General features: G+C 39.4%; 1 protein-coding gene across 1 annotated transcript in view; it reads left to right on the top strand.

Annotated features, from left to right (window-relative positions):
* Ush2a (usherin) overlaps positions 1-12,500 on the top strand; it is a 641,642-nt gene that overhangs the window by 45,809 nt on the left and 583,333 nt on the right. The window contains exon 3 of the mRNA XM_035445085.1: positions 8,134-8,266. Within this exon, the coding sequence (XP_035300976.1) occupies positions 8,134-8,266 (133 nt within the window). The remainder of the gene's footprint in view (positions 1-8,133; positions 8,267-12,500) is intronic.

Below are 12,500 nucleotides of genomic sequence, written 5' to 3'. Positions count from 1 at the left end.
GACTTAGAATCAATTGGGGAATGCCAGTATGATACACAATTCAGGGACTCTACTGTCCAAGCATCAATGCACATGGACATGGGATTATGTATTGAAGACAGGGAGATGGCAAGTTTGATGTGAGGTTAGTGTGACCCTATTCCACACTATAAAGCAGGAAGGGAACTGGCAAAATAGGTAAGTACTAAGTTGCTTGTCTACTCTGCATATGGCCCTGAGTTCAATCTACAGCACCACCAGTGCTGCACTGAGAATGTGGTGGTTTGAATAAACAATGACTCCTGTGGACTCGTATATTTGAATGCTTTATCATCAGGGAGTGCACCATCTGAGAAGGATTAGAACGGTAAGGAGGAGGTTGTTGGAGCAGGTGTGGTGGTGTTGGAGGAAATGTGTGTTTCCTACCCTCACTGCACACCACCACCCCACACTGGCTTGTGGATCAGGATGTAGCTTTCAGCTACTGTTCTGGCGCCATGCTTGTCACTATGCACCTACAGTAATGATAATGGATTGACCCTCTGAAGCTGTAAGCAAGCTCCCAGTTAACTACTTTATTAAAACAAGAGTTGCCATGGCCATGGTGTCTCTTCACAGCAATAAGACAGTGACTTAAATCAGAGGGTAATGTATTGTACCCAATTAGGAACAGATTCAAAATTTAGTGAAGGTGAAAGTAAACTTACATCCTGATGTATTTGAGGAGGAGACTGTTTCCATATTCTGAGTATCTACTCACTGAAGGTTTGTTTATTGTAGCAGGGAAGCTAGGAGTTAGTTCACTAGTGCAAAAATGAGGAGCAATTCCATTAGTTACTGATCCAACAGAAATGAGGCTCCCTTCAACCTGTACGAAGGCAAGAGTGTCATCCACATACATGTATGTACACACTTATGTGTATACTGTGGGAACTCAATGGAGAAGCAACCAACTTTCATGATGTGGCAGCTTCGAACCTCATGGAAAGGCCAAGGAATTTGTCCTGATCAAAGAAAGCCCTGGACCACAGTAGTAGAACACAGCTATGATTACAGACTGGGATCACATCCTCCAAGGGATATTTTAGGGAAACTAGCAAGGCCCCAACAAAACAAAACAACACAAGAAAACAGACTTTGAAGATAATATTCTAGAGATGTGTCTACCATTTTTCTTATTTCAATGGTTCTATTTTGCTTTTATTGTAACAAGTGCATGCCACAGGATCCGGGAGAGATGGGCCACTTTGTTACATATTTAATTTCAAATTGATCAGGAAAAAAATCACATTTTGGCAATTTTCCTGTAATTTTGAACATACATTGTAGTTTTATAAAGTAGCAGGAGAGATAGACTGCTAATTAAGCTGAATCACCAACGAAGCGACACTAGCGAGAGGAAGAGCAGAGAACACCATAGAGGGATATGTTTACTATGAGGACAGCAGGGAAAGGGAAATGTTTTCAGAGGAGGTCTCAAGAATGAGGTCCCCATCTCTCTCCTTTGGCCCTAAACATGCTGTTCATGTTTCCCACCCAGCATTTACGACCTTTCATGGATGTGTTTCTGCATGCCTGTTTCCACCGCAGGAAGAGAATGTCCTGAAGAATCCATCAGTGGCTTGATCTCTCCCTTGGTACATCACACTTATCAGCTCACAATGAGCTTAGTAAATATTCAGGCAGAACCACTTTCAAGTCAGCTATTGGTTAGTGACTGCTCAAAGCAGCACAAGGCAACTGGAACTATACATGCATGCAGAAGCATTACCCTCTATGAGAAGACTTATCTGTGGTCAGAGTCCTCTCTCTGTAGAGTTCTAGAACATAGACTCAATTGATGGGTCCAGTGAGCTCAATGGGCATTACTTCTGAATGCTAACTAGACTTAAGTGACAGATTAAAATGGACTGTTTCGGACTGGGTCTGGGACCACTCGGATTTCTGAGACCTTGAATGGGTTTTGTTATTGTTACTTTTGCTTCTCTGTGACTAATTTTTTATTTTTTTTTACCATGGCTGAAAATATATAAAGAATGAATGCACATTCCAGTTTTAGAACAATGCCAGTTGTAAACACTACTTTAAATAAATGGTATCGTCTGTATTACCTGCTTTTATAATGCTGAAGTCATTGGCAAAGGATTTTCAATGGTGTAATATCTGATGTATGTGTTTTTAATAATCTCAAAGATTCAGGCAAATATCCATATGGAAAGAACTTGATCACATCACAGAGGCACCACAGTGTTCATGAGCCAGTGACAACCTTTATCCATAAACTAGAGGTTAGCTGATGAGGAAAATTAGAGATAAAAATCCAATAAAATGACTTAGAAAAAGTTCACGTAGGTTTAAAATGGCAAGCAGTTAGGGTGGGATTCCATGTGCTCCCAGAAAGGGGGATGTAACATACGTGAGATATTTTAAAATAACTTCATGGGGTTTTGGGGACAAATTGTCTTGTGCTTAAGAGATACAGGCAGTATTGTGGAATCTTTTATGTAAATCTGGGTGGTTTTTTTTTCCACTTAGAGATAGATGTATCTATTTTAGGCCAGTTTCTATTTCAGAAAGCCTCAGACTGGTTTTTCCTCCATCGAGTTGTTTTTAATTCTGGTTCATGCCACGATGGCTTTCTTTCCGATTGAATTCCTTAACACTCAAAATGGCTTTCAGTGTATTTGTATAATCCATTATCTTTTGAAGGTGAATTTGAATTTAGGCTGTGTTGCCAAACACTTCATGTTGAATCTATTTAAAAGATGTTATTCTAGTGCTGGAGAGATGACTCAGTGGTTATGAGCACTTGCTGTACTTGGAGAGGGCCTGCGTGAAGTTCCCAGCATCCAGATGGTGGCTCACAATCAACTATGACTGCAGTTGCAGTGGGTCTGACTCTCTGTTCAAACCTCAAGGGGTTAGAAGTGATGCACACGCATGCAGAAAGGCAACATTTATGCTCATACAACGAAATAAATCTTTTTAAAAGGTGTTTTTCATAAATTCTTAAGATGGTTTAATTTTTGGAGGAGACCAGTTGAGTTAAGGAAAGTAGCCTTCTTGGGAGGCTTTCTAAGTAAGAGCCCAAATACGTGTGTAGCTGGTGTTTTCTGTCCTGCCTGGTCCCACTGCCGTTTAACTCCAAATAAACACACAGAGATATATTAATTATAAACTGTTTGGCCGAGCTCAGGCTTCTCATTGGCTAGTTTTCTCTTAATTATTAATCCATTTCTAATAAACTATGAATTGCCGCGAGGCTATGGCTTATCCGTATTCGGGCATGTTACTCCTTCGGCAGCAAAGCTTCTCCCTGGTGCTTCTCTCTGCCTTCCTCTCCCCAGAATCCTCCTTATCTGGTAGCCCCACCTATATGTCCTGCCTGGCTACTGGGCAATCAGTGTTTTATTCATCAACCAATAAGAGAAACATACATACAGAAGGAAAACCCCCATCATACATGCAGTATGCTCACACACGAGCCCTCTAAGGTACCTTCCAACAGAGATTCTTTCAAAAGGCTATGCTCCATTGACCTCACTAAACTAAGTATTTAAGTTAAAAACTATTGTCATTTATAGTGATTCAAACATCATCTAATTAATGGGTTTAATGTATTCTGTTATCACACGTAGCCTCTTGAAAGACTGGTGTGTCGATGGCATTTCTTGACTATCTGTTCTATTCCAGATGGATTTACTGTATTTTCCCTTTAGGAATTGCTCACTAATGTGTGATTTTATTTTTTTAATTTTTACATGTGTTTATGTGCATGTTGGTATGTTTATATGTTCAGTGTTAATGGAACAGAATCTTTGTTTAACTATGCAAAGATGTATTGTGTTTGATTATGATGGATTTGTTTAACCATGTAAAGATGTGTTGCTGTTTCACCTTGCTACCTAAGGCGTCTGATTGGTCTAATCATAAGCCAAACAGCCAATAGCTAGTAAGTGGAGGGGTAGGTGGGGCTGGTGGGCAGAGAGCTAACGGGAACCAGCCAGCCAGCCAGCCAGCCAGCCACACAGACAGACATCTTGGAAGCCTTACACGTGGGAGTGCTCTGTAGATGTATCCATTGACACTGTGCTCCACAACTCTGCAGTATGATTGATTAGTTGTGGCTTTCTGTAATGGTCTATGTCTACTGCAAAGAGAAGTTTCCTTGAGGAGTGACTGAGGACAACACTTGGCAGTGTGGATAAGGACAAATAGATGATGTTGTTAGGGTTATGCTGGTGTAATAAAGTGGTGGTTGTAGGTTCTCCTCCAAGACTCATGACTTCACTAGCCCTGTGGAGTTGACTAGTTTTTCAGCACTAGGCACAGTGTCCCTCTTGTTGTGAGTCCAGTCAGAGAGTTGTGGATGCTGGCAGGGTATATGTGCCTCTACTACACACTTACGATGATTCCACCATGCTGGTCATCTTTGTGGTTCATAAGAGTCATAGGTGGATATTGTTAGCTGTTTCCCTCCTTTGGAAGCTTGCATGGACCATTCTGGTAACATGGAAGTAGCCCCCAGGGAGGACATACTCAGGTCAGATTCAGCCTGGGTCCTCTAGGTCCCAGGTCACAGTACATGGTGTCTTCAGTAATAAAGACTTCCCTTCCACTTACAGGAGGAAGCCAAGGGTAAGAGAAATAATAGCCTGTAATGTTTTGGAGTCTCTTTGACAATCTGGCCAACAACTGACTCAAAAGAAGGCTTCTCATAACTGCAGTGTTGTGTGTTTTTGGTAAATAATCTGTAGCTATTAATCATTAGCTCAGATATTAAATAATCATTTAAACTGTACATTTGCATATAAACTTAAATGTATTATAGGGGTTTTAAGAGTTATACCACATAGTCAGTGAGGCTGGCCCTCACCTTGTGGCAATCCTTCTGCCTTACCATTACGAATGCTGGGGTTTCAGGTGCATAGCAATGCCAGTGTGCCTTTCCTTTTGTGTCATTTGAAATACATTCTTTACTAATCAGGCTTGAGAACATGAGGAAAGTGCCTAGGATTTGTTGTTGTTTTCCTGTATGCTCTCTTTCACTCAAATGGGTGAGTCTAGTATCTGATGGGGGCACACCATTGAGCAGCTGAGTGGTTAAAATAAAATAAGGAACTCCCATGGAATAAGTCTTGAAAGTGACTCTGACTTATTTTCATGTGCTTGTGGACTCCTCCAGGGGGTTGGTTTAAAGCCCTCTGAAAATGCTGCTGGATTTGCCAATTTACTCATTCAGTGAACATCAACTAGCATGTGCATACTCTCATCTACCCAGGCCAGAGAATGAGAGCTATAGGAGGTTTTCTTTGTAGGCTTTCTCTTCACAAATCAGAAATCCCATCATATGCATTCTCACTCCCCTTGATAACTGGCAATGGGGAGAACTGGGATGAGCTATTACAAAAAGGCCACTATTGTCTTCACAGCGCCAGCACAATGGTGCCCCAGATCAGAATTGTAAAATAGTTTGGACAATCTTGTAACATAAAACACGGTTCAAAAACCAAAGATTTAATCTTATTTATAGAAAGATGGTTGGTCGGGAGGGGTTGGTGTGGGGAGATCAGCTTAGGGTCATCATGAATCATTTTTAAAGTGCCAGGCAAGTGAAGACATCTTCTGGAATTCACTCTGACACTGAATTCTTCTACTAAGCAAATACGTGATGAGTTGATAAAAAAAAGAGAGAGAGAGAGAGAGAGAGATGGAGGTCCTGAACACCGAGGGCAGATAGAATACAGAAAATCAAAAGCGGGCTTCCTATCTGGCTCAAAATAAAGGTACCCTTAAACTTGTAAAAGACAACATTTTTATTTGAATGATATGACAGAGCTGTCACAGGAGTGCTACCTGCTATAAAGAAAGCACAAGAATTATCACCTTTATTAGAGCTGTGGCACTAGGCTTCAGCCATACATTTCTAACTTCTGTCCCTCTGCAGAGACAATTTTCTTTTCTTAAATAAACTGTCATGCTCCTGTTAATATATTGTTGACTCTCTCAAGCCCTGAGAATACTGCTGATATAAAACATGTATATGTTAGATTGGTAATAGTATCTTTAGTGTAACTGACGAGAACAAATGTGTTTCCCTCATGGCTGTGCTAATGTGATAAAGGAAAATTGGCTGTTCATCAGTTTTTGGGCTGGGTAAAGACAGTAGAGATGGAACCACGTTCTTTTTTATGCATTAATACCACCGGGAACTTTTCGCTAGTTATATTTCATGTAGCCTGCATGTTGTGCAAAGATGCTGTAAAACATGAGATAATGCTACAAATAAGAAACTGGAAGAGCCTGTATCTTTCATGATGATAACAGTCAAACACCAAATAATAGTAGCAGGCAGAGAAAAATGGGATGCAAGGAAAATAAAAAAAGATGCGTCCCTCCTATTCAGTAGAGAGAAATAGACACAGGCTCACAAGGAACTTTAGGTGAATTTCAGCTTTGTTTAAAACGGAGTCTCATGCAAGCCTGGGCCAGTCTATTTCAGAAAGAACACATTTAAAGAAGTTGGCTAGAAGGAAGAAAGCAATGTTGTCTACTTTTTTTGTGTGTGAAGAAAATCCATATTACCAAGCAGTTGCAGCATTGACCCCTGGATTCTTGGTTTTTGAATGGGGGACTCTGGGGAAAGATTCCTATGGCAAGAATTCACATAATAATGTAAAGGTTTTATCTTTTCTTCATTGTTGCAAATCCCTTTTAGTAGAGATATTGTTGAAATACTTTGGGAGGGAAAACTGGTTGGGGAGGGGGAGTTTTAGGGAAGGAATGAGGTGGGCTTGATCAAAATACATTATATGCATATATGACATTTTTAACACTAATAAATAAATAGATAATATAATATCTACACATTGACTTACAGTTTTAGACCCATGCCTGTGAGCCTGGTAAAGACATTATCTTTGTGCTCTCATCTCACACGTTAAAATGCACATTGCACTCTTGACTGTTGAAGTCCTATCCCAGATCAGTGCATCAATCTGTTTTATCAATGAACCTACAGTGATCCTAACTAACGTCATTGTCTCTCAAACTCCATCCTATGACAGCATTCCCAAGGTCGCCCCTTCTTAACGTGTTAACGCCAGCCTTTTCATTGAATAGTAGTAAGTGCCCATCTTCTTCTCCCTCTTCCAGCCTATCCCTTCTCTCAGGCCTTTCTCTTTCCATGTTGGTTGGTCTAATAGTTTGAATGCCTTTTACAGCCAGGAACACTTCAACAGAAAGACTATTTGTAGGCACTGTACTTGGTGGCTAAACAACTGTCTATTCTGAATTGGTGGGTAATCATCAAAAATTGTGTGTATCTGCAACCTATGAGGTGTTGGCTACAAATGGTGACTGATTGGTGATTCAGGTACTACATTGTACAGTGCATCCATTTCTTACACTGTAACCCAGAGGTCATCAAATTGTAATGAGTGGGGCATATCTGGCTGGTCACCTGGCTTTGTGATTGTTTAACTGGCACCCTTCAGTGTGTACTTTGCTAGTGCTGCATTAAGGCTGATGGCACTTAAAGGACTATTTTGCCACCACACCAAATTATTTAACTTGCAGTATTCTCCGAGTATGTATTGGAGAACTTGTTTCTCCTGTGATGTAGAAAGGTGTTAGACTGTTTGACCAGTTTAGGATATGACTGACAAATTTTGATGTCATTTTACTGAGGGAAAATATATTTAAAAATTATCAACTGGACTCCAGTACCTAAAGAAATGAGTATTAATGGCAAGCACTTTGCAATAGAAACTTGAGTAATACTCACATTTACATCTTGGGTGTATCTGGGTTTGAATATCTTTCCCCTTATGTAATAATTTATTTTCAAGTGTGGCCACAATGACATTAGCATTTAAAACATATACTGGGGTGCTCACTGGATATGCATAGTGTGGTCCCATGACTACCCTGGAATACATCATTACAGCATGAAAATTTCACTGTATGTATAGATTCATATCTGGATCTGTAAATGCAGAGGTATTGCTTTGCTATTAAAATAAATTACTTCCACTATTTCCACATGAGTTGAGAAAGAGTAAAGTAACTTCAAAGAAAGACAGAAAGGCTGCTGGCATGCTGTTGGTACCAAGTAAGATTTCATGCACTTGATGATACTGATAATTCTTACAGGTGCATCAGACAGAAATCAGCTTCTTCGTGGATGGTTTGGATGAGAATGGTACTGCATTCGATACAAGGACTCTAAGTGGTTCAATTACAGACTCTGCCTCCAGCACTATACAAATAGGATACAGTTCAAATGGTAAGATGTTTGTCTTTAAAATTCTATTTAGTTCTGGGCAATTGCAAGTCCTGGTTTTAAAAAGCAAAGATGTCTTAATAATATATTTAGATGAATTCGTTTCCCAGGGATGCTGTAGTAAGTTTCCACCAGTGCCTGGTCGTTTAGGGGAATGAGAATTTAATCTTACATTCTTTGATGCCAGCTGTCTGGATGAGAGACTCAGTACCATGGCTCCTTCTAGAGGGGGAAGCTCTCCAAACCCCTGTCCTGCTTACAGCTGCCGAGCCTACCAGTCCCTGCTTGCACAGTTTCACTTTGCCTTTACCTGGTCTCCTCTGTGTAGTTTTCCTTTATTTCCTTATAAGTCTAGTTGTCATCAGACTTAAGTCCCGTCTCCTTCAGGGTTAAGTTCCACCTCAAGAGCCTTCATTCCACCCACAGCAATCTTTCTCCCAAGAAGGCCACAGTTGCAGACTCCACATGAACACATATATTGAGGGAAACTTTAAGACAGAAAAATCTCTATTCTGATCTTTTGGAAAAACGAGATCTGACTGTATAGCACAGTCAGTAAGTCACCCACCTACCACACAGTAATGGAACCTGAGCTTTGGATACCCAACACCCACATGTAAAAAAAAAAAAAAATCTATGTATGGTATCCTGAGTCTGAATTCCCAACCCAGAATAACAGGCAAGTACAGCCTAATGGCCAGCCAGTCTGGCTGACTCAATGGGCTCCAAGATCTTGAGAGACCCTGCCCCAAAAAGTAAGTGAGGAAGCAACAGGCATCACCCTTTGACATTGACATACAAGCATACGTAATATAAACCCACACCCAGCCCCATACAAATATACAATAAAAGAAATATATATATATATATATATATATATATATATATATGTTTTTGACTCACTGAGTTTTAATGAGGGTGTTATTACATGAGAGCTGTAACATATTTTCTAGAAACTGAGGCATACCAGCAAACTGAGGCATACCAGCAACATGCACTATTTCAGGTCTGTGAGATTTCTCTTTCCCACATTTATTGGAACACAGGGATTAAAAGATGGCTCACACTATAAACTGAGAATAGTAGAAATCAAAATAAAAATTGTTTTGAAATACCCAACATCATTGCCTTCAAAACACTTGAACTTTACACTGGAGAATTATGGAGTTCATGCTTATTATTAGAAAACCCAAGTGACAGAGAATTCTGTAAACTACAAAGTATGTTATACATTTACATCTCCTCTGAGACATAATTGAACTTTTCATACTCTTAGATTTTTTTAAAAATCCATACAGTGATGTTTATGGTTACAAATACAAGTTTTCCCCAAAAGGAAATTGTAACACATATGCTTTCATGAAATCCTCTCTAAATAGCTCCTTCCCCTGCCAATGTTTAAGAGCCACATTTGTGTCAATACCTTTTCCCATTTCCCCGTGCTTCTTCAGCTATGTCACATGCCATTGTGTAGCTGTAACACACTTCTTAAACAAGGTCCTGTAATAAATTTTTGTATAATTTCTAATGTTTCCAAAATATCAAGAAGCTGTTTGAAGGAAAATAATATGTAAGTACGTATATCAACATCCAGATTTTCCTCTGGTATGTATGTATGAATTCATATACATATATTATATACACATGCATATATTTTAATAATTATCTGATCATATAGTTCCTGTACTCTGGTGCTAATCTGCCTAGAGGCAAATTGGATCTCACCACTTACTGAGCAGGTAGAGCTACTAATACCTCAAGGCCACACCAACTTTAAGATGATGATAATGATGATGTCTTATAGTGCCATTATAAGGTTCAATGAGGCAATGTAATATTCAGTATTAGTATTGCTGATTCTCAAGTATCCTGATGTAGTAGATACCTGGTACTAGTACTTAATTGTCAAATGAGCAATTGCAGTTCAAAGCACCATGTGTAGCATATACTGAATTGTGTCAGGAAATAAAGCTATTGTTAAGGTTACTACAATTATTTCTTCAGATAAATCCATGGGAGTTGAAAAGCTGGGTTGAAGTATATGGCTGTTTTACATTTTAATGCATAGCATAAAGTTTGTTCTAATGCATAACAGAAAGTTGTGAAAATTTACAACCTTACTTCAAAGGTAGTGTTGCCATGAACACCTGTGCATGTGCGCTTGTGTGCATGTGTGTGTGTGTGTGTGCATTGTGTGTGTGTGTCTGTGTGTGTGTGTGCGTGTGTGTGTGTGTGTGTGTGTGTGAGTGAGTGTGTGTGTGTGTGTGTGTCTGTGTGCCTGTGTTTCCTACTCCTAAGGATTCTAAGTTAAAAGCACTCTTGGGTGTTGGTATAAAGTGAGTCAGCCGTTGCTGAGGTTGACTGGCTTTTCATACACACCTTCATTGTTTTCAATTTGTAGGTTCCTTATTTATGTTCTGAATCCATACTTATACCATGTGACTCCTATTTATTTGTGAAATTTATTAATATGTCCAAGAATATTATGCTGAATGTTTTCTCCACAATTTTAGAAAGCCAGCTAACTTGTTTTAAGCATGGAACTATTCTTTGAATATTTTTATTCATGTCAAAATATGCATACAAGATAGAATATAAGTATTAGGGGTATACCTTGATGATGTGTTTGTTTGAAGATTCATTATTATTATTTCAAATATGTGTGTCGAGTGGGTATGTGCACTTGTGTGCAAGTGCTCACAGAGGCCAAAAGAAGGTGTCAGATGCATTGAAGGTGGAGTTATTGGGTTAGAATAGGTAGGCAGTAGAATATGGGACTTGAACTCAGGTCCTCTGGAAGAGCCCAAGAAGCACTCTAAATGACTCTGTCATCCAGCCCCACTTAGTGAGTTTTAATAACTGTATGCACCTGTGTAGCTCTCCTGTGAAAATGTAGATAGGATATTTCCATTGTCACAAAGATCCTCCCTTGGCAAAATAACGCTATGGTTTTGTGCTCTGTATGGATGCCTGTACAGAATAGTCCAGGAGAGACTCCTGCCACTATTGATGCCAGTTGTCTGTTCCTAATAAATTATGCAGATATGCTGTGAGTGCTCATAATTTCCTGTCACTCAAACTGTCCCTGTCATATTTAGCTGTATGTATGTAGTAGCATTGATACCTTGAGAAAACACTTCTAAAATAGCTGGGCCAAGAGAATATTACAATTAGTAACACCGAATATTGTGACACACATGTACCCTTACCAACACCATTGCCTGGATACTGCCAAATGGCCTGTGGTGTGTTTTCTGATGATTAATGACACTGAGAGCTTTTTGTGTACCTGTTTGCCATGTAAATATGCTTTCCTATGAAGTACATACTCACAATGGATTTTGGAGGCCAGTTTTTGATTAGATGATTTGTCCTTTTTTATTAATTTGTAGAAATTCCTTGCTATGTTGAATGTGGGTGTTTGCTGGATATATGTATCTGCCAAGATACAGCATATAGTTTCATTATCTTCAATGGTGATCTTTGACAAACAACACCACCCCATTTTAGTAAAATCTAATTGACAGATCCCTGCTTCATACTTGATATGTTTGGGTTTTATTAATGTATCTTAACATACTTTGATGGTATCAAGATTGTATTCTCCTACATCTTATTCTGAAAGCTTCATTATTTTACATCTTTAACTTGGGTCTGTGTTCTATCTAGGATAGGTATATGGATTCAATGAAATAGAGTGGCCAAGCTTCATCTTGTGCCACATAAGCAATTAAAGTAAAATTCTTTTTAGCCATTTGATCATCTCTACCACTGTACGATAGCACCGTCATTATTAGCAAAAATCTGCATGTGTTAAAATAGATTGACTTCTGGATTCTGTCATTTGTTCCCACGACCCACGTACACCTGGGACAAAATGTGTAGTCTCAGTTATTATGGCTTGAATTTTTATGTCTCTTTGGGTAAGTTTCCCAACTTTCTTTTTCTTTTATGATTGTATTGCCATTCATTTGAACATTAACAGTTGCCTTTCAGTTTTTGCTTTCACTTCACTGGAATGAAAATCATTGAGTTTGGGGGTAGAGATAGGGTTCACACTTATGAGTGCTTACTGCTCTTCCAGAGGATGTGGGTTTGATCTCAGCACCCAAAATAGGTGACTCACAACCACCTGTGTCTACAGCTCCAGGAGATCATACAGCCTCCTCTGCCCTCTGCAGGCACCCACACATGTGTGACTTACACCTACACACATGAGAATTACAGCCCCCCACAC

This window comes from Cricetulus griseus, chromosome 5 (genome assembly GCF_003668045.3).
Source record: "Cricetulus griseus strain 17A/GY chromosome 5, alternate assembly CriGri-PICRH-1.0, whole genome shotgun sequence".
NCBI classification, from domain to species: Eukaryota; Metazoa; Chordata; class Mammalia; order Rodentia; family Cricetidae; genus Cricetulus; species Cricetulus griseus.
Note: the sequence above shows the minus strand (reverse complement) of the source record. Positions and strands in the feature narration are given on the sequence as shown.